The sequence below is a fragment of the Schistocerca serialis genome, chromosome 4, assembly GCF_023864345.2.
Source record: "Schistocerca serialis cubense isolate TAMUIC-IGC-003099 chromosome 4, iqSchSeri2.2, whole genome shotgun sequence".
In the NCBI taxonomy this organism is placed as follows: Eukaryota; Metazoa; Arthropoda; class Insecta; order Orthoptera; family Acrididae; genus Schistocerca; species Schistocerca serialis.
Window position 1 is genome coordinate 579,948,475 of NC_064641.1, and position 27,373 is coordinate 579,975,847.

The 27,373-nt window shown below is 41.6% G+C and overlaps 1 protein-coding gene across 1 annotated transcript in view; it reads left to right on the plus strand.

Annotated features, from left to right (window-relative positions):
• The first annotated feature begins 702 nt into the window (after nucleotides 1-702).
• The window catches only part of LOC126474032 (solute carrier family 22 member 7-like), a 91,831-nt gene continuing 65,160 nt past the window's right edge, over nucleotides 703-27,373 (plus strand). Inside the window, exons 1-3 of the mRNA XM_050101439.1 lie at nucleotides 703-858; nucleotides 20,677-20,948; nucleotides 21,119-21,346. Of these exons, the coding sequence (XP_049957396.1) occupies nucleotides 835-858; nucleotides 20,677-20,948; nucleotides 21,119-21,346 (524 nt within the window). The 5' untranslated portion in view covers nucleotides 703-834. The remainder of the gene's footprint in view (nucleotides 859-20,676; nucleotides 20,949-21,118; nucleotides 21,347-27,373) is intronic.

Below are 27,373 nucleotides of genomic sequence, written 5' to 3' on the forward strand. Positions count from 1 at the left end.
ACAAAAATATAAATTAAATAGCAAACATATGTACGTATTCCAAGCCACTGGTGATGCCTTGCAGAAAATAAAGGCGAAATGCGTATGGCACTAAAATTGTGTTTTATTCAGTTGCTGACAGTCGATCCATAAGTAAAAATCATGAATATACTGTAATATTCTCTCACAGTGTCGATGTTACACAGTAACCATCCATTTCCTTTACCGAATGGCGTCAGAAGCTCTTTCCAGATGTCACAAATTCTAGTCTTGGAACAGAAAAATTTAGCAGCATGCTTATTTAACACAATATAGCAAAAGAAGGCGGAATTTCCCCGTAAGAGCATAAAGACTAATTAACGCGCGGCTCACTTCGGTTATCTCTCGCGTGCATTCTCAGAACTCAATTACCGATATCGCCCGCTGAGGCACAGGCGTGTCAGGGCACGCATTCGCTTGTTTGTGTCTCTTCACATGCGCGCTTACACATTAATGAGCAGGAAAGTATAAGCTAGTTCCATACAAAAAAATGCGATAAAAGCAAAGGAGAACCGGTAAAGGAGAAAACAATTCGATGGAAGGCGGTTGGTTAGAGTCAATTGCCAGCCTAACGCCTCATTATTCTATCTGCTTGTAATTAACGATTTCAGTGTCATCCTACAGCGGCGCAGTTCCTCTTTCAGCCTCTCCTTGTCGGTCATTCCCCGTATTGTTCCCCGTTATGGCGACTGATAACCTTGCGCTCCACCTGTTGGCGACAAAACACGCGCATACATTTAGTGCTTAGTGTTGTCGGGCAACTCCACTCGAGAACATTCATTTCTTCCTGTGGTCGCGCAAGTCTGCCGTACAGAAATGGCTCCTAACAACTCGACAGTGGTACGTTTTGTTTTTTGCTGATGACATCTTTTTGTATTTGTGGTAACACCTCTTATAGCTAGCAGTTTTGAGCAGTTTCTATGTTCACTTGAATAGCCGACTTTCCGCTTCATACTAACACTATTGTTAGTGTAGCTTCTTGCTCGTACATCAGTATGTGAAGTTCTTGTTTATTATAAAGTTATGATCAGATATCACCCCCGTCTGGCAGACAATTTTGATCTCTTGGGAAGTTTCATAACAGTGTAGTCTCCGCTCTGCTCTTAATACACTCCCTAGACTGTGAATAAGCCCTTTATACGCTGCATCCTCCTTCCCAGAAGTGGTTTTAAGGTGTCTTGAAATTTAGCAACATAGTAGAAGAGTTTGTTACAGTGTCAAAGATTCCGAGTGGAAATCACCTACAGGTGGTCAGATTTCTGTTAACCGCTCCCCATTCTCCTGCCTCCACTCGTACGTTTCACATCTCATGGCGGCTTATAACTTTTCTTCACAAAGATAAAACATAGTTCATTGCCAAAACTTTAGAGAACTTTTCGTTTAAAGAATGGCTAACATCTACGACAGGTTGGGGCTAAAATGGAACTGAGAAGAGCGTATAACAAACTGAAGCTGTGATCTGTGGCATGCTAGGTCAGCCTCATTGTAAAAGCACTGTACACGAAAGCAGGATCTAGATGTTCAGGTGAAATTATAAGCACCGTAAGTCTTATACCATAGTATACCCCTTGAGAACACAAAGCCAGAGTGAAGCAGTTTAATTTTTTTTAATGACTGTACTTTTTTCTTCGCTTTTCAAGTTGGAAGCTAGTGTAATGTGTAGTGAGTGCGACACTGCAGTGAAAACTGGACGACCAGAAATTTTTAGTTGAGTAGTCGGGAGTGCAGTGCTGGAGAGGCAGTGGCAGTGTTGTTGAATGGTTTTGTGTGTGTACTTGTTAATGCTGGATTAAGGTAAGTCACACGGAATATTCTAAATGTATATCGGTCTTGAACTTACAAGATCGATCGCTATCGTTTGCTTACAGAGGACCTCAAAGTGAAGAAGACGACGTCAGTTAGTCTGATTTGGAATGTAGTTGTTTTAATTCTCCCATTAAGTATCAAAAGTCGAGCTACCAAGTGTGCAAACTGTGTCATTTCTTTAAAAACCGTCATTCTTTAGAATGCTGATCCACGAAATTTTGGAAAAACTCCTGGATTTTTTTTTAGTCATCGGTTTTCTGTTTGGTTTGATGCTGTCCGACACGAATTCCTCTCCTTTGCTAACATCCTCATCTCAGAGCAGTACGCCCAACATACGTCCTCAGTTATTTGCTGGGTGTATTCCAGTCTCCGTCTTTATCCACAGTTTTTCCCCTCTGCGGCTCCTTCCAGTGCCATGGTTATTCCCTGAAGTCTTAATACGTCTCCTGTCATCCCGTCCCTTCTTCTTAGTGCTTTCCATATGTTTCCTTCTTGGGCGATTCTGTGGGTAACCTCTTCATTCCTTACATTAACAGTAAACTTAATTTTAAACATTCTTGTGTATCACCACGTCCCAAATGCTTCGATTCCCTTCTACACCGGTTTTCCCATAGTCCGTGATCCACTACCGTACAGTGCAGTAATCCAGAATGTCTCAGGAATGTCTCCCTCAAATGAAGATCAGTGTTTGGTACTAGCAATCTGTTCTTGGCCAGGAATTCCCTTTTTGCCAATGCTAGTCTGCCTTTTATGTCCTGCTTGATACATCCGACATGGGTTACTTTTCAAATGGCTCTGAGCACTATGGGACTTAACATCTGAGGTCATCAGTCCCCTAGAACTTAGAACTACTTAAACCTAACTAACATAATGACATCACACACATCCATGCCCGTGGCAGGATTCGAACCTGCGACCGTAGCAGTCGAGCGGTTCCAGACTGAAGCGGCTAGAACCGCTCGGTCACAATGGCCGACGGTTATTTTTCTGCCTTAATTTTGTCTTCTTCGTTACTACAACTTTAATGTTAAGTTGCTCGCTATTCTCACTTCTATTATGTCTCATTACTTTCGTCTGACCTTGGTTTACTGTCAGTCCATATTCAGTACTCCTAGTGTATGCTATATCACGAAATATCGTGAAAGCAAGTTATAGAGAACCGACGGAGCGCGCGAAATTTCATAGAACAAGCTACACACCGGGAAGCTTTAAATTTCGAGGTGGTTTGATGCAGTTCTTCACATTTCTGTGTCCTGTAGGAATCTCTTTGTACAACCATCCTCCTCTACAAACTGTTTTGCATATTCTTCTGTTTTTCCCCTTCTAGTGCTTCTTTCAGCACCACTGCCCATTTCTCTAGTAAGGGTGTTTCTACTACTCCTTGCTCACGTATTCTTTTATGTGTGTCTTCTTTTTTTACTTTATCTGTACTCAAGTATTTACGTTCTTCAGCAGTACCATACATCAAATGCTTCCTATTTATTCTTGCCTAGATTTACAATGTTCTATGTTTCATCTTTATACAAATGCTGCCACCAGACGTAGATGTTCAGAAACTTCTTCCTCATTTCCATATCAACATCTACAGACGCAAAAAGATTCCTTCACCTGTGCCAGTCTGCCTCTGATCCTTGCCATCCTGCGAAATCTTACGCTGAGAAAGTTCACTTGTTGTGGAATACCATTTACTTTGTAATTGTTGGAATATCGTTTACTTAATACTCATTCTTAGCTCTTGAACACATTTTATCATAAACTTCCATTATTTGGTAAGAGGGACTTGTATTTTTTAAGATTTTACAAAATTTATGACAGCATGAAATTCTCTGCCACTGCGCCAACATCTTGTGCCTATGGTCACGAGCCAATTTCAGTTGTAGTTTCCAATGTCGTGGTATTAACATTGGCACACATATGGGTCGTTGGCTGCGGAGGCCCATCCTCAGGAGTCTCGGCACACTGTGTGTTCAGACACATTTGTACTCTCTCTAGCCTTAAAGTCTGATGTTAGGTCCGCCACAGATCGCCGCCTGTCCTGTTTTACCAGTCTGCCCAGCCTACGATGTCCTACATTCGTAATTAAGGGTGGCCACCCAACCTCACAATGTCTGAACGTGGTTTCACCTTGGTTTCACCACGAGTTGAGGACACTCACAACAGCACTCCTCGAACACCCGACAAGTTGTGAAGTTTCCGAAATGCTCGTGCCGAACCTCCGGGCCATCTCAATATGCCCTAGGTCAAGCTGAGATAGATTTTGCGCTTTCCCCATTCTACATATGGACAACACGTACACAGATATTACAGGCACCCTGCGTGTGTCTGACTAGCAGTCATTTCTCGCCAGGTGATGCTGCTATCGCGTGGACTGATTTATATTGATAGTAGGTCTGTGATCATAATGTTCTGGCTGGTCAGTGTGCATTGTCCGACTTTTCCATAAATCAAAAATTCATCTACTGGGCAAGAGAATTATTTCCCCTCTTCTAGAACTATGTCGTTGCCAGTTTCGATGTTAAGCAAGTCATTTTCTGTGTCTACTACCCTTCATCACCTTCAGTTTTGCTTTATTTCTCCTTAAGCCACATTCCGTGTTCAGTATCCTGTCTTATGCTTTCATCAGGCTTCTAAGTGTTCTGTGAATTCAGGCTGGAGAGTACGTCGTCTGCCAACAAAATTAGATACCTGGTTCCCCACTCGCTTACATTCCTTCTCCGAAATTTTCTTTTAATATTTTCAATACTTCTTCCAAGTAAATGTTCAGCGACAGTGGTGTTAACTTGCAACCCTCATTAACACGAACTTTTCTTTATTATTATCACATTTAATTAGTAGTTAAGAATTCAAATGACAGGGTCCCAATGGTCAAAGTCAAACATCAGGCAAGGACGCGTTTCCGAATTTATTCATCATCAGATACCTAGGAAGCAAACATTCGCAGACGTTATGTCACATTTATATTATTATAATATTTGTATATTTTAGACGTAAATTATTCGTCTCTTTACATTACTATCAATTTTCTGCAGACAATTTGCATATCAATCTACCTTATATCGCCGAAGACTTCTCTATATCCTAAAATGTTATTGAGGTATACTTTCAATTTTTAGGCTCAAAGTCGAAATGGTTTGCCTGTGCATTCTCCCACCCTCAAACTAAACTGGTCTTTGTTCAGTACGTCTTGAATTTTATTCTTATTTATAATAGTCTGGTCAGAAGTTTACTAAAATATTTTATCAGACTAATTGTTCGATAATTTCACGATACCTTCACCGTTCATCGCACCGCAACACGGTGTAAAATGGTCTGAAAGTGTGAGCGAAACCGGTTACCCTTGCCAACAAATATTTTATTGCGGTCAAGACTGTTCCTAATCAAATTTTATCATAATCGTTCGATAGTTTGAACCCTTATGTGCACGTGCCTTTTTCGGTAATGCTATGGTGACATTTTTCTTTAAAACTTACGTTAAGTTGTCCGTTTGTCACTTCTCCCACATATTTCAGTAGCTCCGTAGGATTGCTGCTGAGTTATTCGGGCTGAGATTATTCTCTGGTCTATCAAAATTTGATCTCATTTCTGGATCACCTGTTTCCTCCATATTATCTTCCCCTTAGTCTTTCTTAACACTTCGGAACAGTCGCTTTCCATGACTCGTGGTTTCGAAGTACTCCTGTTACATATCACCCACTCTCTTACATCTAATAGATACTAACATCTGCATCGTAAATTAACACTTCTATATTTTGCTTTCATGAAATGACGTTCAGTCTTACCGTTAAGTCATGTCTATTTTTCCTCAATATCGTTACAGCTTTCTCGCGCTCATTCTAACATAGCATGTTTGTAGTAACTCTTAATCTTGTTTTTAAGTAACCCATAATCCGTGGGTAAGCTCCCTCGTTCTTGATATTCTGCCATTAAGCTCGAGTACTGTTCAGATCTCCGTCATTTCTGCTTTCGCGATACATACTGCATACTTTCCTCCCTTTCTTCTTCATTTTATTCCTCCATTCGTCTACTACAATAGCCTCACGGCTTTTATTTACGCCAGTGGTCACTGCCTCAGACAATATGTACTTTGTCTCGTTCCGCCTTATATTTTCAGTATTTTATCGCGCGTCTCCCCCCACCCATTTCCATTATCCTATCGATTTTCTGCCTTACTTCTACCGCTACTGACTCGTGATCGATATCCGCATCTGCCTGTGCTTTGTAGATTACGATTTTATTTCTAAATATTTCCTAGCTATATTCTCATCTAAATCAGTATTCGATCCATTGCCGTGTAATCGGGTTCCAAACATTTAGGACTACCAAATTTTCATTCCCTATATATACTTTAGCATTTCTTCTACTACTAAAACCATGTATTATGCTGTCAAGGGGACACCACAGTGATTCGTATATACAACTTCCCTAAGTAACACAGTCTGCATCACAATACATTTACTTCTAACGCCCATAGATAGTCTGTTGAGGTCCCATAACGTAGTAATTTATGTAGATCACCAATTAATAATAAGGTCGGTACATAAGCAACTCGAAGTGCTGCCCCACAATGTCAGCATTGGCTCTTAAACGAAAAAGTTTGACAGCCTCTGGTATAAAATATATTTCCTTCAGAAAAATTTACCTGCCAAATGTGAGGCGTACCTTTGACTCAAATGTTGTCAATGACCTAGACAGTCAAATGTTGTCAATGACCTAGACGTCATACGAGGAATCGGAAAGACAGTAAAAACTCAAGGTGAGCGCTTGCTCGTTAGCTCATTTTTCAACTGTACATCATTAAAAACAATCAGACATCACCAAATGTTAAATAAGCTGAAAGCTGCTCTTGTAGAATGGCGCCTTAGCAGTGCTAATTGCCGTGGTGGCAAGTCATTATTTGTTGATAGCTATAAAGATTCTCTGTTCCTTCTCTTATGTTTTTCACCTTTATATTAAGAACAAGCAAGTTTTAAAAAGAATTAAGCGAGCAGAGCGTTAACTGGTAAACCTTCGATACAACGGTGTTCACAATGGATGTAAGTGAATGACTAAGTAAACTTTCTGCGTGCGAGCACACATGTGACGAATCTTTCTTTTGTTTTATTGTTATATGAGTTTTGGTTAACCTAACTGTCTAGAATGAAATTTTCACTCTACAGCGGAGTGTGCGCTGCTATGAAACTTCTTGGTAGATTAAAACTGTGTGCCAGACCGAGACTCGAACTTGGAACCTTTGCGCACACTCCGCTGTAGAGTGATACTTTCATTCTAGAAACATCCCCCAAGCTGTGACTAAGCCATGTATCCACAATATCCTTTCTTCAAGGAGTGCTAGTTCTGCAAGGTTCGCAGGAGAGCTTCTGTGAAGTTTGGAAGGTAGGAGACGAGGTACTGGCGGAATTAAAGCTGTGAGGACGGGTCGTGAGTCGTGCTTGGGTAGCTCAGTTGGTAGAGCACTTGCCCGCGAAAGGCAAAGGTCCCAAGTTCGAGTCTCGGTCCGGCACACAGTTTTAATCTGCCAAGAAGTTTCAACCGAACTGTCGTCAGATCAAGACAGTTCTGTTCAGAAAAGTGAAATGGATGGTATGATATCGCTTTTTAACAACGGTATTGTTGCGTGCACTTCGTTGGCGGCAATGTCGACACTGGTCTATATTTCACCAAAATTCTCTTCTTATGGACCACGTAAGTAACTATTTATGACTTGCCACCTGATCTGAATGCTCCTTCATTCGATTAGGTTGTGATTTCTATTCTCTTGATCACATTACTACAGGTTTCTTTCTTATTTTCAGAATTGGAGAATTATCTCTGCCTATTATTTCATGCCTGATGATGGTCGTTTGTTGTGTCCTTTTGTATCACGGTGGTTTAATCTTTCTGTGATGTTCAAATCTCCAGTTGTAGTACCTTTCCTTTCTTTTGATTTCGTGTGGAATAGGGTTTAGTATATGTTTCTTCATGGTTATATTCGGTGGCTCTATGTTCTTACGCAGTTTGTATTATCTCTAGCTTACGTGACTCTTTTGTAAATCTTTGTATTTTTTTTTTTTTAGAAAATTTTCCTTCTTCTGCCGTTTTATATTTCTTCTCTCTTAATCTAGTCGAGGCATTCAGCTGCATATAAACATTATGGTTTTATTCCCTTCATGTTCAAATTAATCATTCAGCTTCCGGTGAGAAATGGCTCTTATTGTTAACAGTAGTTATTTAGAGTGATTTACTACGCGAAACTTAATATTTCACTTTCAGAAATTAATGTTCGTATATGGACGGACTACACAATAAGTTCACGTCCATAGAGCAAAACGTGAACTGTAATTGAAGTGTACTTATTTGAGAAGTAGGCTAAACAGATTTATTTCGTATTGTGATTACCAGTAATTGGAACATTCACCAAATCTATCTGTTATTCTGATTATATTCTCGATATTTGTTGTCATTTTCCGTAATATTTTGCAGCAATATTAGCTATTACTCAATTTTGTTTCACATAGTTGCCTTATCCGTCTTCAGTAATTTTCTTTGTAATAAAGTCTTAAACATGGTTGCGAAACAGCAACTGTGTAACTCTGAAGAGGTTGAAAAATCAGTCAACCAGTTGCAAATAAGGGTTTATTAGCCCCTGACCATGGTGTCGATTTTTTTTAAAAATTGCTTCTTCAGAAGTATTGCCCTTATTACATCATATGATAGCACAATAGATTAGATGAAACCGAGCGGCTCTTCTCATAAACGAAATTGATGAAACAAGAATTATTGCAAGATATGGGTTTAGAAAGCCGCAGATTACATATGTCATACTTCAGAATAACTACTCATTAGTAAGTCCACACAGGCAGAGGCCCTTGCCAACATTTAAATGGAGTAGACGTCACAGGATAAAATATTTGTCTACGTTACATGTACCTTCTGCCAGAGACTAAGGCCAATTGCAGTTGCGACAGGATGACAAAACATCTCTTAAGACATTAGGAAATAACTTCCATTATACTAGAGAGAGCTAGAGGGTAAAGACTGTGGATTACGAGGGTAATCCCAAAAGTAAGGTCATCTATTTTTTTGTAAGTGCATAGACCTGTTTATTTCTTCAATGGTTTACATTATTTTACGGATTGAACATTTAGCTATATTTCGACATGATCACCATTTCTGTCGATGCCTTTTTCTAGACGCTGTGGCATTTTTTGTATGTCTATGTCATACCAGCTCGCCGCGCCATGCTGTTCAGAAAGTTATGATCTGGCGTGATTGTTGCTTGACCTCAGGTGTAAAGTGGTATGCCCAGGTTTGGTCACCCGTGACAACAGAGTCCAGAAAGTTGTCCTGTTCGGCTGCAAGGCGGTGAAGAAATGCGCGGGAAGCATCAACTCGTTGCCGCATGTGGTCCTCAGTCGGCATGCGTGGCACCCTTTTTGCGCACACCTTTCGGTAGTTCAATGTTTCCGTTAAAATTCTGTGAGTGGTGCTTCGGGAAACCTCAGAAACTAACGTGCAGAGATCATCCAGGGTGATCCGTCGATCTTCACGTATGTTTTGCTCAACCTTCAACACTGTTTCCTCAGAAATTGACGGTCTCCCGCTCCTTTGTTCGTCGAGAATTTCGGTCCGACCAGCTGCAAACTCTCTACACCACTTACGGACATTGCACGACTCTTCATACACTTCCGTCAATTGGCGATGGATTTCAATCGGCGCAGTGCCCTTTGCGTTCAAAAACCGAATAACTGCGCGCAATTCGCACTTGGCGGTAACATCCAACGGGATCTCCATTCTCAACGGCTGCCAAGCCAAGACTGAGCGCCTCAGAGCGGCTTGCGCTTGTTTACACACAGCGCGTGTAGCACTCTTCATAACAGTTTGACCAACTGCCGCACGAACAGAGTTCTGTACTTATAAAAAAATAGAAGACCTTACTTTTGGGATTACCCTCGTAGATAGAGATTAGAACACAACCAGCAAATATTCGAGGACATGGGTTACAATTGCTATTCTGAGACGAAAAGGTTAGCACAGGAGAGGAATTCGTGACGGGCCGCGCAAACCAGTCAGAAGACTGATGGCTCAAAAAGAGCCATCATAATTCGGATTACTTCACTGTAATTGTTGTCTTTAAATAAAGGTGTTATTTCTGTTCTTCTCATTGTGTACGTCTTTCGTATAACTTTTGTACTATACTGTAGCAGGTCTTTCCAAGTATGATCCAAGTTTCATCGAACTGTGTTACTTGGCAGTGACACATTATGCGAAAGTGACTTTCGTACTTAAGTTTTACGTAGCAGTGCACCATTAGCGCCAGGAAATGAGCAACTGAATCCCCTACATTCAGTCCTGGAGACTGATTGACGGAAAGATCTGCTTGTTAAAATAAGTTTGTGGAAACATATTGCAGCTAGAGAAATCTAGAGGAAACCAGCAGCCTCCAGCGTATCGGACGAAGTCGTGAGGCCTGTTGGCAACAGCTGACCTTTTAATAAACTGTGCGTATGAAGTAGTGAGGGAGTGATCCTCAGAGATCAGTACAGTTGTTTTGCGGGTTTTTTTGAAAAAAGGGGGAATTTGCTAGGCGGAAGGTTTCATATGAGGAAATGGGGACATCCGATAGCCGATGTAGTGTTTGGTAACAAAGAGGCCGAGTTGACGAGGACTTATAAAAGACAATAACTTCCATTTGTTCCTGTGGATACCTGTGGTGATTTTCAGGCGTTTCCTCCAACCTTTTAATGTTATATTGTTACCCGGTTTTATTTCTGGAGGAAACACTATAAACAGGTATAGAGACTATCTTCTTAGCCCGTTATTCGATCCAGTGTTCGGATATGAGTGGCTTTCGATAGTAGTTGGATAGTTACATCGTATTAATTAGCAGTTGCAACTAGACAGGCTATATGGTACCGTTATTGAAGTGTCGGCAGAAGTGCCAACACCGTGTTGTTTGAGGAAGCCGAAATGCACGCTATAAGCTCACGCAGGATGGCGTGAGGTCTGAAACAGGATACGTAATGAATGCTATAAAGAAAAGTACGTAGCTGCTGGAATACTTAACTTTAATCCACAATTGGGGAACATTGGTCTTGTTGATACAGTATTATCATTTCAATATAACTTGGTGATGGCGCCTTGCTAGGTCGTAGCAATTGACTTAGCTGAAGGCTATGCTAACTATCTTCTCGGCAAATGAGATAGTCTTCGTCAGTGTCTGTTGCTAGCTACGTCGGCTGTACAACTGGGGCGAGTGCTAGTAAGTCTCTCGAGACCTGCCGTGTGGTGGCGCTCGGTCTGCTATCACTGACAGTGGCGACACGCGGGTCCGACATGTACTACTGGACCGCGGCCGATTTAAAGCTACCACCTAGCAAGTGTGGTGTCTGGCGGTGACACCACAGTTATACACCACAGTTATACACAACTCAAATGCGTCTGGACAAATGGTTTTCTGTGAGCTATATGAGACGTAATATTTCAATATCGGTCACTGAATCAAATGAGACTGATCGTACATCAATCCCGTCTCTGGCCATCCTGATTTAGGTTTTCCGTGATTTACCTAAATCACTTCAGGCAAATGCCGGGATGGTTCCTTTGAAAGGGCACGGCCGATTTCCTTCTCCATCCTTCCCTCACCCGAGCTTGCGCTCCGTCTCTAATGACCTCGTTGTCGACGGGACGTTAAACACTAATCTCCTCCTCCTCCTCCACTGATCGTACACAGTTGTTTTTAAGCCCAAAGCGAAGTACAAAGTTAAGGCAGAACTCTTTTCTCTAGTATCGACAACTGCAATATAAAACAGGAAATAACGAACAAATAATTACGCGAATAGAATGAAGGATGAATAGACGAAATCGATTCCGTAGGACAATGATGTTGTGTCTAACCATTCGATTAGACTTTCACCCAGAAGTTTGAAACAGATAGGTCAGATCCATCTCACATGTTTATCTGCTGTTATAAGTCATTCCGTTTCACATTAACGTTCGTTACTTTCTGCAGAGGTAAGCTTCTCTTTTTACTCTCAATATTAACTCTGATATTGGTCATGTGTGTCTTCGATTTATCCCTTTCCTATTCTTTAGCTATCTGTCCATGACTGAGATGAGTAAGTGTTAGTTTTCGTAAGGGAGGCTAGTATCTGTTGAACGCTAGGGCATGAGCCGCGCTGTCCCCGGCTTACGCGTTGGATTAAACCTTAACTGTTACTCTGCATTTGGTTTCCCGCGGTTATTGCGGTTATGCCTTGGTTCTTCCTCTTTCTACCTGTGGCAGCAGATGTGTGTATCGATATTCGGACTTTGTACTATCTTTGGTCTGGCGCTGATAAAATGGTTCAAATGGCTCTGGGCACTATGGGACTTAACTGCTGTGGTCATCAGTCCCCTTGAACTTAGAACTACTTAAACCTAACTAACCTAAGGACATCACACACATCCATGCCCGAGGCAGGATTCGAACCTGCGACCGTAGCGGTCACGCGGCTCCAGACTGTAGCGCCTAGAACCGCACGGCCTCTCCGGCCGGCCTGGTGCTGATAGTTTCCGGCTAGATGGTGTGCCGCAGTCGGTCGGTTGGTGTGGACCAGCCAGGAAATCTCCGCGCGGCGCAGTGGGCCGGGCCCGCTGGCGGTCTCTACGCAGTGTCGCAGTGTGTGGGAGCTGTTCCGATTGCTACGAGGTTCGTGGCTCACCGACCCAAGACATCACAGTTGAGTGGTGAAGGCAGTCTGTTCACATTGTGCCGTTTGTTTTCATGGTTGGCTGTTTGGGGGGGGGGGGTATTCCCGTGAGCAACAGCGAGTGTTAGAGTTGGCGAAAGTTTGGCCACCATCCGGTGGAGTTTAACTGTATTTTGGTTATTTGGAGTCCAAGTGCACCAGCGGAATTTTCTGCCTTGTGGCCGTTAGCGTTCCGGCTATTTGCCCCGGCCGCTGACGTAAAATTCAGGCAGTGTCCTTTCCTCACCGTGTTGTCGCTGTCCGACACGTGTGTGTAGTTTTGACAGCTTATGCATACTTGGTTGTGGGCGGCTGCGCGTTTTACGTTTTGGCATTGGAGTTCCTTGTGTACTTGTCGGTGGGTCCGTTGACTGTCTCTTGGTTGGGTTGCCGGCGGATCGGATATAGTTGGGCCGACTACCTGTCTCCCATAAGCGAACGTTAATATTTCAAGTGCAGACCGATCCCCGGAAACTTCTGAGCGCCGCTGGCTGTACTGCCTTTTCTTATTGATGTTTGATTGTGTATTTTAATGGTTCATAGCCGATGGTTTGAATTTGTATGCTTTTAGTTGGGTTTTAAATAACGGGCCTTCAGCCGTTTTGAAATTGAAAGTTCCTTACTTGTCAAGTCTTAGATTGTTTGAGCTTTCAGCCTTATTTGAAATATTATTTAAGGATAAAACCTTGCGCTTTCTCCCTTTCAAAAATTTATTGCAGTTGTGTTTTAAATCATGGGCCTTCAATCGTTTTAAAAATTGAAGAGGTTGTGTCCTTAAGCCATAAGATTGTGTGACATATTCAGTCGATAGTTATGGTCGGAAATATGCGCTGTAATGTTTGGGCAACTAAATAAAGTTATATGTGTTCGAATGTAACTGATAGCCGCTCATTTTTGGCCCCTTTTCACAATTCCAACTACCTGTTTTGTCCTGCGGATTTAACAATGCGTTTCAGGGCAGTTGTACCAATAGTGGCAGTTTCAGTCGAAAGGGAGAGAGGCTTAGCGTTGCTGTAGGTCAGGTGCGTGAACAGGTATACAGTTAAGTTCGCGGGAGGAACACTACTCACCTCTGGCTTTCCCCGTCCCGCTGATAAGCGGAAGGCGCTCTGTATTCGTCCAGTACCTGACTTGGCCGCTGGCAGTAGATAAGAGTAGGTGTCCTCCGGTCACTCTACAGATGAAACTTTTGGAAAGTATTTAGTATGTAATACTTAACCACATTTATTTCAGCTTTTTTTTTATTTTTGTTGAAAATAAAGTTGGTAATGGTAGGAGACGTTTCGCAGGTGACTTTACTATTTCTTGCACTTTGATAGGGAGTACTTTGTATGTGAGTGAGTTGCCCACCACGTTTGATGTGGTACAGAGGAACTTCCTTCCCCCATGCAGATATAAAGTTGAAATTGCTTTTAACGTGTGAAGTAAATCTGTGATAAACAATCGCTAGAAGTGCAGGGCTGGATTCTGTATTTTTCGCTTGAAACTAGATGGCTTTGTTCAGCTGTCATATCACATGGGCAATGGTAGAATTTATGTGTAATCCTTATTTAACTTTCAGTAAACGCTTGTGTTTTAAACGCGTGAGGATATGCACAGAAAGTTACAAATTTAACTGACATTTCTTTCGAAAACAGATGGGTTTTGTGTCACTCATGGTGTGTTAAGCCACGTGTTGCTTAGAGAACAAGGCATTGCAGTTCCTTATTAATCATCGGAAAGATCATCGGACACAGCAGAATAAATGCTCAAATTTTTGCATAATTTTTCGTCGTTTTCGAATTATGTAATTTTACTGTAATAGTAATGGTGGAATAAAATTTGTGAAAACTTTGTCAGTGTTACCCACAGAAAATGTAAGACCTCGGTTTGGATAAAGCCCAAGGTCTTATCGAAACCCACTGTCAAATACTGTCATAACATCTTTGTATTTCAATGTCACAAACAAAGAATATGAGTCATAGTTTGCACATGTGTGAATTTATGCTTAATGGAGATGGTACAGCACCTAAAAGTAGAAACACAAAAATATCATTTCTAGCATTATGATCTAAAAAAATCTCAAAATTTGACATGCCGAAGTTTCAGATCGCAGTACAGCCTCAAAAGGCGACTACAGTGCAAGAGAGGCAGAACTACACACTTTCAAACATCAGACAAACTACTTATATAAATATCACGCCTGACAATGAGAACAAATTCTAAAAACGCGTCGTGGTAAGCATGAAGAAATTACGTAATTGCTGCAGTGTATCTTCATTTAAATCGTGAATGACAGTTGTTAAACATCGATTCCCTCGAACGAAATTTAGTTAATAATAACTTACGGTAAGAATTTTATTCGTCACACTTGTAGCCTAACTAGTCGAAACAACAATCTTACACAAATTGGTACTAAAGCTTGAGGCTAGGCACAACACTAACTTTAGACGTAATACAGCGTCAAACTATATATAAATAAATATAGAAATCAACGAGATCGTTGACTGGAATTGTGATGATAATTTTAATGAAGTGTGTTCAAATGGAGGCATCATAGCTTAGGCACATTTCTGCATACTCTTTAGTAAATTTAACTACCTATACATTTTGTTGAACATTAAAGGTTTCGAAATATATTCGCTGTAAACGAATTCGTTGACACCAGCTGTATTAGGGATAACTCTACCCAGTGGTGACATGAAAACTTGTGTCGCAGCAGGACCCGAGTCCAGATTTACCACTTCTCGCGAACAGTCACTTCAACCACTTCGGCTATCCATGCATGCTCACTGGACTGACCCAAACTTCCACATATGACACTGTGTACATCCTTGTACCACAGTCCACTTAAGTCATTACCTAATGCTCGTAACATTACTTGGATTCCTGCAGCGGGTAAAATGAAATAATGAGAAATCAAGATCAATGGTATCATTGTATTCCCGCCTAGACTTGTAATACTTGAACACATATCTATGTACAGAACGGCACAAATTTTTGCCGGCGTCGCGAGCAGTTAAATAACGTGTCGCGTTTGTACTTTGCATGTCTATTTCAGTGCTTTGAATTTTATGAACAACTATTATTTTATATTTTAAATTATTTTACATTTTAATAACTTTATCAGTATCGTGTTTACAAGCATACCCTAATTTCCAGTGAGCTCATCTCACCGCCACGATCCGTACGCTGTCTTTAGTTTTCTTGTAGCATGTATGTAAGGTGTTTATGGTAGTGTCAGTGAATATCAAAATTTCTCCTATATATTCTGAGTCAGTGCGGCCTTCTTAACTTGCCCAGAAGGCACGCGGCCTCAGTATCCACACTATCAGGATGTACCCACTGCTGCCTCGCCGGTACCTGCTGGCCACCGCTACAGATAGCCTGTGCTGACTGCTTACCACAACCTCCCAAGCGCCTGCCCACAGAGAAGCCGGACTCACATAGCCCGGCCACATCACTGTAGTTCGCCACTACAAACTGCCCAGCCAAAATATATCCAGCACCCTCGTACCTATGCATATTGGTCGATAGTAATGTCACAGAGTGACTGTTTTAATCCTGTCTTGCAGGTTAGTACGAGCCTGGCGATCTTTATTTAACGCTTAGTATCTGTTTATAGTGACCCAGAATCTAGGGGGAAATAATAATAATAAAATAAGTAGCATCTTTGATTAGAAATCCTAACATCCTCGGTCATTGGTTAGAATATCGTCACTGTTTAAATGTTAAATAAAATTCATCATAAATGGCGGCCAAAGACTTCCGGCACAAGGAGTCACCCTCATTGTGCCAATGACCTTGTCAAGGACGGGCGGCGGAGCGGACAAAAATTCAGGGCACATTCTTGACATTCGGCTAGAAACTGCCCCTAAAAGGCGGAAGAATCAGCGATGATCAATAGATTAGTGGGATACATCCAACAAATAACTGAGGACATAGGTTGCAAAGGTTACTCTGAGATGAAAAGGTTGGCACAGGAGAGGAATTCATGGCGGGTGACATCAAAACAGTCAGAAGACTCATGACCCAAAAAAAGAAAGGTATATGTTTAGTAGGTCCAAGGAGAAATATTTCCAAGAATATGTGCAGACCAATACGTCAGAAAATTTGTCTTGCGCAGCACACAGCACTGAGACAATGGATTGTGGTAGTGGCCGTGAGTGGACCCTTGCCAGATGCTGTGGGACCTCCGAGATGACAAATGCGAAGCAAGCAATATATATTTCGTTACAGGTACTGGTCCTACATTGTCTTAGGAGAGACTCTGTGTTTGGAAGGAAAGTATAAGAGATGCTATGCCAGCTGAAGGTTTGAGTCAGACTGAGTCAGACGTAGAAGCATATTTGGATAGTGCAACTGCTGGTGTACTTCCTATAAAATACAAGTCTATGTTTTACACTTCCTATCTAGATATAGGTTGTATTTGGAATATATAATCAAAGGTTCTAATATTCTAGCACACTACGTATAAAACGTAAGAGATTTAGTATGTTGCTAGCAACTTGTTATATGTTAATAAAGTTGTTCGCCCTTCCATATAACTAATTCAGTTGACTGAAGCTGTCATCATTACAGAGGTGTGAACATTGAGTTGCGGCAGTATTCGTAAATTTTCCTCTCAAAAAGATTGCTTGAAATCACAATTTTAATTTAGAATTTCACTTCGCCTCTGTCGATTTTGCTTGTACTCTCATCAAAAAGTTACTGGCTGCTGTAGCAGCATGGCCTCAGGCCGTCATCTCACGCCTAACCCAGATACTTGCCGACATTCAATAGCACTGCACTCGTATCAGGCCAACGGCTCTGTAAGTGTGACCTGCAACTCTAGCAATAATGGGCGTTTCGAGACGTTTTGGAAGCGCTTGGCTGGCTACTTACATGACTTCAGTCACAACGAGCCCTCTCTTGATGTACATAGCCATCCTGGCTAAGTTGCGACAGCTAGGATTCAACCGATGTCTGCTGTTCTGCTGTTCTTTGGCTTCTGCTGAAAGGCCTCCAACATTCTCCCATCAACCTGATGGGACCACCAGCCGTGTGTCCAGCCACAGCCTGGGTAACCCAAGGGTCGAGTTAATATTCTATATCAGCTCAGAACCCTGTTGTCCAGCAGCGTCAACCACCCTTCTGTAGTCACTGGTACAAGATCCTGGCCTTTGTCCACCACCATCTACAGCCGGGGCAGCACATCAGCTTCTTCCAAGGGCAGTTACAAAAACAGAGGCTCCCCTCCCCTTATGTGACAACGAAGCAATATGATGTGTTGTTAGCAATGTTGACGCCGAGCTGTGAAATGAAAAACGCTGAAACCAGCACATCCTCACCAGCCCATCTCTGCTAGGTTAACCGATGGGCAGCGACATCTGCCTCCGCCGCGTGCCTCCAGTCTGGGCCTATCTCGCTTAGAACACATTATTTGTCACCACAGGCTACCTTCATCTTCTGCACCTGCTCTCCACTCCACCAGAGAAGCACTCACCACATACAATCCACTGATGTTTGAACCAGTAACAGACTTCCATAAAAATCTGTTACAGTTGTGAAGGTGCTGTTGCTAAAGAAATTAGCCAAGATAGTTAAAAGGATTTCACCCATTGTCCTTCTTTATTTCCTATAAATGATTTCCAAGCCACATGTTAAACACACTTTTCCAATAAATATTTAGAACCATTTAACAGGAAGTTTTGTCTCGACCACCATTGAAATTCTAAGTCTTGCAGTATACTGTGGACTGTTCATAATTTCGCCGGCCCCTGTGGTCGAGTGGTTCTGGGCGCTTCAGTCCGGAACTGCGCGGCTGCTACGGTCGCAGGTTCGAATCCTGCCTCGGGCATGGATGTGTGTGCTGTCCTTAGGTTACTTAGGTTTAAGTAGCTCTAAGTCTAGGGGATTGATGACCTCAGATGTTAAGTCCCATATTGCTTAGAGCCATTTGAACGATTTGTTCAAAATTTCCTCTTCCCCACCCCACAAAACGTTAGGTGAGTGGGGAACATCGGCTCTAATGAACAGCTCTCTTGGAATATTCGTGATCTTTTGCAGAAGAATCTTGTGAGTAGTAAAAAGATGCAAGACGTTTTAGCTTTATTATGGTTGATAACCTTGACCAAAGGTTTTCTTAATCTACACACTTATTAAAAAAATGTGAGTCACTTTTTCTTCCAAGTAGTAGAGCCACATCTGTAAAAAAAGTGTGGTGAAAAGAAATGCAACATTTGTATATCACAACTGAAGATTTAACAAAAATGTTAAAGCACTTATGATGGAAGTTGACTAGATAATAAGTCGCTCATGATGTTTTTCTATTATGGAAAACGAGAACTTGAGGAACGATGACACATGTTCAGAGCACTGTAACAGTTATTGACTCTGAAATGGTTAGAATACTGCATTTAGAAGCAAAATCAAGAGATCATTATACTGAAATGATACAATTTCTTCATCTTTTAGTAACAAAAGGCTACCAAGAAACACTCCCGAGCCATAATTTCGGATGGATAAGTAATATTTCTAAATAAGTGTTAATAAATGTAACATTTTATTAGAAATGCAACAACATTCGTAACAAACCACCAACCAAAAATAACCCGACAGAAGGAATACAAATTACCAAACGAAGCAATTCTCAATATGCCAACTGTTAAAGTAATCTTACTATACTTTCCTATAATTTTGGACGAAGTGATATATTTGGTCGCTGTTAATTAATTAGTCTGAATGCTGATTTCTGAATTTCATATTCAGCTAAGTTTAGGAATATAGAGATTCAAAAACAAATACGTTTCACAGGGAAACAATGTAGTCTACGAGAAAGGTAGTGCAATTATTTGAACATGTACATTTTAGGCAGAAACAATATCACATATGCTATAATTCTGAAGTAATATTTTAGAAATCTCTACGTTTGGTTCTAAGGCACTCCAGTTTCATGGAACTTTTCAACTATTTTACATGAAAGATCACGACAATTTTCGGTCTGTAGGAAAGTAAAAGGGGTCTGTGTGCACAAGAAAAGCAATGAAGTTGAACTCCTACTTATGTGTAAAACAACTGAACTGTGTCTTTGTCTACAGTTCATACCATGACAACACCCGTCCTCACACACAAACACACACACATACATACACTTGAATTTCAGCATTTATATGTGCATATTAACAATATATTAGTGGCGAAACTATGAAAGCTTACTAATGTTTTAAATGTTTTATCCACTGCACTACTGGCCTCGATGCTATTCTCAACACTCAATGAGGTGATTGTAAATCTCGCAAATTGTGAGACGAATGAATTACTTATTTGATTATATCAAAATAAAACATTTAGTATACATACCTCAATAAATATATTTTAGTGGTTTTTTGCAGTTTGTGCTCGATAATATTTTAGTGTCATAACATAGATTTTCGAAAATCATAAATGGTTTTATGATATTTCTATTTCATTAATAATAAATAGTAGTTATATATATATATATATATATATATATATATATATATATATATGAAATAAAAAAATAAATAAAAGATGGATAGAGTGTATACTATGTAAGCAGGATATCCCGGGTTCGAGTCCCAGTCGGTGCACACATTTTCAACTGTCCGAAAGAACAGATACCATCTTCATGTATATATATATAGTTAAGACTCACCCGCCATTTGACCATCTTCTTCTGTGCGGATGCACAAAGAGTGCCCGCACTTTTACGGTAATCGGCGGTAAAGCTGCGAGTAAGGAGTATGATGGGCGCCGGCACGGTAGCTCAGTGTGTTCGGTCAGTGAGCTGGTTGGCCTCTGTAATAAAAAACTGAGTGAAAGCATCAACAACGAACTTGAACGGATGCCATGTGACGTCCGCAACGACCAAACACAACGATCAGCAACGAACAAAATGTAAAATAAGTAAAAAAATAAAAGATGGATAGAGCATATGCTATGTAAGCAGGATATCCCGGGTTCGAGTCCCGGTCGGAGCACACATTTTGAACTGTCCCCGTTGACTTATATCAACGCCTGTATGCAGCTAAGGGTATTCATTTCATTGTAATTTCAAATAGTAGTTCTGTTTATCCGAATGCATATGTTTGATGAATATTTTCATGTCATATGAAGGAACGTAACTTGGAAATACAGTACTCAATCTTTTTTTTCTGCATTTCAGACATTTGAAACACGTGCAGATGGAGAGACAGAAAGATTAAACTTTACGGCACAAAAAGAACCGACATTCGAAAACATACTAGAGAAGATAGACAGCCGAGGGAGATTCCAAGTTCGGCTGAACCTTGTTTACGTTTGTCTGTCCGTACTGTTGTGCACCATGCCTGGTCACATGTTCGTTTTGTCAATGGTGATTCCAGACCACTGGTGTCACGTTCCTGGGAGACCTGAGAATATCAGCGTCGAGAAGTGGAAGGACATGACAATACCACCGTAAGAAGCTGCTGAGATCATGCAGCATCTTTTTTCGTGTTATCGTATAGTACTAATATTGCTTGATTCCACAAAACATGTAAGATGTAAAACTTAGCCAAAATATATTCGTACATGTTTTTCAGTACTGTTAACGTTAATAAAATAAGTGTCATTTTATGTTCTCGCAGGGATGGCAAGTCGTACAGTAAATGTTTCATGTACAAAGATTTTGACAAGAGAAATGAGACAGTTGGATGCCAGGATGGTTGGGAATACGATACGACGTGGTTTTCACTCACTATACCATCTCAAGAAAACTGGGTGTGTGAGAAGAAGATTATAGTCAGCAATACTCAGGCCACCGTCCAAGGGCTTTCTGTGATCGTAGGTCTTGCCATCTGCTACATAGGTGACAGGTCAGTATGACTAACAATAAATGTGGTTTCTTTCTTCCACGTGGCTTCTTTCATACTCATACGTCAGCTGAACTTGTGATAAAAACAACAGGCGCTAAACAAATATATGGAAAGACCAAAAACACAACACATTACCATGGTTAATAAAGTGTAGGAAACCCTTTGGCATTCAAAACTATTTCCTGTTGTCTCGGATGGATAAATACAGGTCCTGTAGGGATTTCAAAGGAATCTTACACCTTTCTCCCTGCAAAATATTGGCAAGTTTAGGTAACGATGATGGAGATGGAAAGTGATCATGCACCCTTTTCTCAAAAGTAGACCATAAAAAGTTCAGTAGTACTGAGATACTGTAGTGGCCAGGGAAGATGCGACAGTTCATCCTCATGCTCACAGAAAGAGTTCCGAACAATGCGATCTGTGTGGCCAGGAGCCCAATCGTCTTGAACACGGCATCACCGCTGAGGAACAAACACTGTAGCATGGGAAGGACATGCTAAGCCAAAATGATGATATAATCATTGGCTGTAATGCGACTTTGCAGAGTAACAATGCGGCCGATGAAATGTAGCTGCCCAAATAATTATCAAATCCCTGCCATTATGATGTAATAAAATAAAAGTTACGTTGTTATTCAATGGAAAAGATTGAGGTTTCGTTTATTGTTTTATCAATCACAATTGGCGTAAGAATCATGGATTGACCATTGTCATAAGATATTGCATTATGAAATGTGAATAGTCTATACTTGCAGTTTCACGTGGCTTGTGGCAGTCACAGCTAGCGTGCGCTTGATTAAGAAATTGCATTATCGTCTTTCTAATTACTTCATGATCGTAGATACGATCATACCCCGTTGTGAAGTTACTGTTATGACAAAACAATTTCCTAAGGACAAGAAAGTTCTTAAGGGCGCAAAAACAACTGTAACATAACACAAAAGGGGAATTCAATATCAAAGCTGACGCAATAAGACGATGAAATAGTTTTTTTATGTAACACACGCATTGGACTGCTGATCTCGGTGTCTGCGTCTTAGCAAAATACATAGTTAAAATGTAAATAATTCTGAGGAGATGATAGGAATGAGCACTGCTAAATGATTCATTATTTCCAGAAAAAAATTTATTATAACTGAAACATATATCGTACCTTATGCTTAGTACAACAATGACGGAACATTTTTATGTCCGTTTCATGTCCATTGAGAGCTCTTTTATATAGCCATTGCCCTCTTGAGTCGCCCGTGCGTCGTCAACGTAAGTTATAACTGTTCTTTTTACACTTCACTCAAACTTAGACGAAAGACGTTTTTATACATTTAGTAAAAATTACATCAGACCGCCACAAATCTGCGTCCGTCTTACTTAAGAAAAACAGTACAGGTGTTTAGCGCTCAGGGCTTCATTTGTTCTCCAGTGAACAAAATAGTGAAGGATCGCATATCGATCCGTATTCTTCTGTTTATATTGCCGCCCAAAGATGACGAATTACATTATTTAGGAAATTTCACCGTCGCTATGCGACGCCTTATTATACGTTAATCATTCTTTATAAACAAGTATTCGCCTTGTGGGTGAAAGTGTTAACGATTTGCTGTTTGAATGAAGCCAAAAATGCGAATATCACACCATGTTTCACTCTTGGGACGTAAAATCGGCCAGAAGTTTGAAACAGTGTGAAACAAGACACATCCGACCAAATGACTTTCTTCCATTGCTCCTCTGTTCAGTTGTGTGGCTTCGGCGCCATTTTTTTCTGTTACGGGCATCTGCATCACTTATCAGCGATTCTGTAATTTCATTTCACCCTTCGTGTTGCTTTTGCGCTGTCAGGGTTCGCGAGTGCGACATTCAGTTCTGCAGTGACTTTTGCAGCTGTCGTCTTCTTATTATTCGTCACAGTCCTTTTCGACTACCGTCTGTCACGATCACCCGATACACACTGACTCAGTGGATGGGTTCCTCCGCCTTCCCTGTATGCGGTACGAATCTTCGATTGCTGCCCCTTCAAATCCCAAACACTTTAGCTCCCTTGGTTACGGATGAACCCATCATACGAGCGCCAACAATGTGCCCACGAACGAATTCACTTAGTTTCAACATAATGCACTCACAACTACACAGAACAGTGCTCTGACCACCACTGACAAAAGCAGCGAATTGAGGACATTGTATAGATGCCGTTCGTGGTCAAAGACAACTGCGCCACCTGTTAAGCTTGTCTATCATCTGCCTTTGTGTTCAAGCACGCATTTCTGTCGGTGTTTCCATACTTTTGTTGAACTCCTGCACATCGTGTTACCACAATAAACTGCACCCTGTAAGCAGAATTGTTTTCTACACACAAGGTATCTCGTCTGCTTCGATTCCTTTGGTGTGCAGCCAATGTTCCCGGCGGTGAAACTGAAGAAAATGACACATAATATATTGGAATGAAAATATGTACCATTCTGCAGGGTATCAGGGCTGTTGCGAATCTGGGGGATATGAGCAAGGAGACCAAGCAGCAGCCGGCTGGAGTGGCCGAGCGATTCTAGGCGCTACAGTCTGGAACCGCGCGACTGCTACGGTCGCAGGTTCGAATCCTGCCTCGGGCATGGATGTGTGTGATGTCCCTAGGTTAGTTAGGTTTAAGTAGTTCTAAGTTCTAGGGGACTGATGACCTCAGAAGTTAAGTCCCGTAGTGCTCAGAGCCATTTGAACCATTTTGAACCAAGCAGCTAAGGAGATCTGCAGGCAGTATTATTACATGACACAGTGCACCATTCACCTGCAGTCTGCCTGTTTGAGACCCATACAGCTGTGGAAAAAAGAGGAACTTGTGGTGAGGGACAAGAAGCTACGGCTATCTGCCATGTTGTACTTCACACCCATACAGCTGTGGAAAAAAGAGGAACTTAACTTGAGCGACAAGAAGCAACGGCTATCTGCCATGTTGTACTTCACATTGGTTACTGACAATATGTGATAACGTTGTTCTGCCGCTGAACAGGGCACTGTCCCTTAACACGAGGCTTCTTACTCTGGCTCCCACCTGTGGTGCCTGTCACCGCGTATATTTTATACTGTGATGAGAGAGCATAAGCAAATTAAAGTGGCGATCTGTCCCTCTTTAGAGTAGTAGAGCTTCTCAAAAATTTTCATAGTGTCGGTACTCTAGATTATGCTATTAGGACGGCGATTTTAGAGTGTTGCGGAGTGGCTGAGTGATCACTTTCATTCTAACGATCACATGTGCACTTATATTGCATGCAGATGTTCTCTCTATAGTTAAGAATAAAACATCGTTACCTTAATTTAGAAGTCGAATCGTGATCATCAATAATGTTGTGAGCGGCATGGGTGCTATTCTGTCATTCAGTGCAACGGATTAATATGAGATGTACCCTTTACCCTGTGGCTCCTGCAAGACGCAATTTCCACCTCCACACTACTACAGAAGTCAGACAGACGCTCCAGACGTTCTAAAGAGAAATGCCTGAAAAACTTTCAGCAATAAATATCTTCTGGAGTCGTCCGCTGCAACTAGTGGGATACTTGGGTACTGGAGTAGTGCTAGTTAGTGTAAGAAAAACATGAAACTAACGAAAATTATTATTTATTTTGCTAAAATTCTGAGAAATCACAATGGCACATTTACTTATGAACTGAACAAGTTATTTCCGGGTTCTTTTCGGAATATGAAGTTACCTCTCAAGAATAGGATTCGCTAATGAAATATCTATACATAGTTTAAGATTGTTATTGACTTGGCAGAATGGCTGAGAGCCGTGCCTACTCAACTTGAATAATTATCCGTTAGAGTGTTGCTAGGTATGGTCGAGGCTGTCGTGTGTGAAATGCAGTGAAGTGTACTGTTGTGGAGGAAATATGGGGCTTGCAAGAGCTGTAGCGCACAATACCGTAAGCTGCGATGACTGCTGTCTATGCCGCTCGCTGCTGACAAATAAGATAACTCTCGTTCTATCTGGATTGACGTTCGCCGATCAAACTTTCCCTATGACTTGATGAAGTCAAGGACTCCTATTCACCCCTAGTCTAACTAATGCCATGGTACACCAGTCAGATAACCAGTCCACCACGATGCCACTCAAAAATTCGTTCGCAGGCATTTAACTATAACTCTGTCCGATCACACCGCACGATAAGTGTGGCAGACAACACAGTGAACAACGCTTAATAGCAAGGGCTCAATATAGGGTCGCACTCCGATTCGCTCTCGACAGAGGTGCTCTCCCAGTGAAGTACTGAGGAGAGACTTGTTCCTCACTCTTTGAGTACACGTACGAGCGAGCACGCTCTCGTTATGTGTTCTCGCTCCAATAGCGACAACAGAATGGCCCCTCTCCACGCCAGACATGAAGGGGTATATCTTTCGGTCTATTCCATTACTCCTTCAGCTCAAGGCGTCGGGAATATCGTCTGCCAATCAGCATTGCTCTACTAAAACGGGAGAATGACGTTTCGTTTAAGGCAACTAATCCGGAAATCTGTAGCATCGGCGTTTGGCGTTTGCTGTCTCCCTGTGAAAATCTCTGAAACTGCATGCTATATTTGTAAAGACTGCGTAGGCTGGGCGCTCCCACACAATGTAGCGGAATTTGCTTTTAAGCCGCACACGGGGTCGTTCTTCCTTTCACTCGGGCAAATGCTGTCCGCTCCATGGGCGGCCGCCGGCCGATGTAGATAGCTCCCTGTGAAATCCTCTGAAGGGACCGGCCTCCTGGCGTGCGGTGTTTGCTTCTCCCAAATTAAAAGCTTTTGTGACCGTTGTGTCTGGAATGTATGTGTGTATGCCAGCCTTGAGTATTTCAATCTCAGTGGGCATTGGCGATTTACTAGTTATTTGCATATAGTTTACATGAATTTATACATTGACTTTATCTTATCGAGTTTGGGTTCGAATGAAGCGTCTTGATGTGCGGAATGTGATTGTGAGGGCGGAATATGTAAGCGATGAAGGTCAGGAGACCACAACGTGTTACAATGTGAAAATACAGGCAACAAAAGATCGACCTGTCACGACAATAGCGAGTGGTAGCGTAGTTTTGTGATATTTTTTCTGAGAAGAAAAAACTTCCAGCAATGACAGCTGCTGGATCACAATTCATCCTAGTGGTCGTCAGCTGGAAGTTGCAGGCCAGAGAGCCACTGATGGCATAACCTTAAATGACACTGACCAGCCAGTCCCAGCAAATCTCACCAAACCTTTGCAATTCAAGCTGCAAGACCGCACTATTAGTGGCATTGGGATTCCGTGGCTGGTGATCTCTAGGATCATACGCTGTACTTTTATTACTTATGTGAATACATGCACCATTCAGACGCCCTAATATGCTACTGCTACTTGTCTAAGAGCGCATGGCAGCTATGACCCAGTAAAATTCGGAAAGGAGTGCAGTGATATAATGCCTTATTAATGTTTTTGTGATTAAATTTCTCGGAAAAATGTCTGAAAATGACAAAATATGACCTTCACTGCAACAGTTCTGTCATTTACGGCGATGTAAATGTCTCAGCAGGAATGTTCAATATTCGGGATCTGACATGAATGAAAGTTCAAAGCAAAAAGTTCTAGTACACATGGGTTCTAAAATGCCCACGTTTACTAGATTTTTTTATTTTGAATGATCGTTCCCACCATATCCCTGAATACTGTCCTTTCGTCCTTTGATATCCTGTGTAACTCTATGAACTCTCTAGCGAGACACAGATGAAAGGAAGACATCCATCGTGGAATATTATAAAAAAACTTTGGAGAAACCACATTTGCGACAGACAGAAGAACGATTTACTACCACCCCTCGCTCCGTTTGCGAGTGGAATAGGAAAGGCAATGAATGACTAGCAGTGGTACAAAGTACCCTCCACTGATCGCTTGTGCAGAATGTATGTAGATCGGAAGCGAAATTAGATGGTAGTAGTGAAAGTGAATGGAGGCCTTGCATTTACTGGGAGGATTAACGGGAATAACGGAGCGTCTGCAAAGAAAAGCAATTGCCAGCAAGTCTGAAGTAGTGATCCA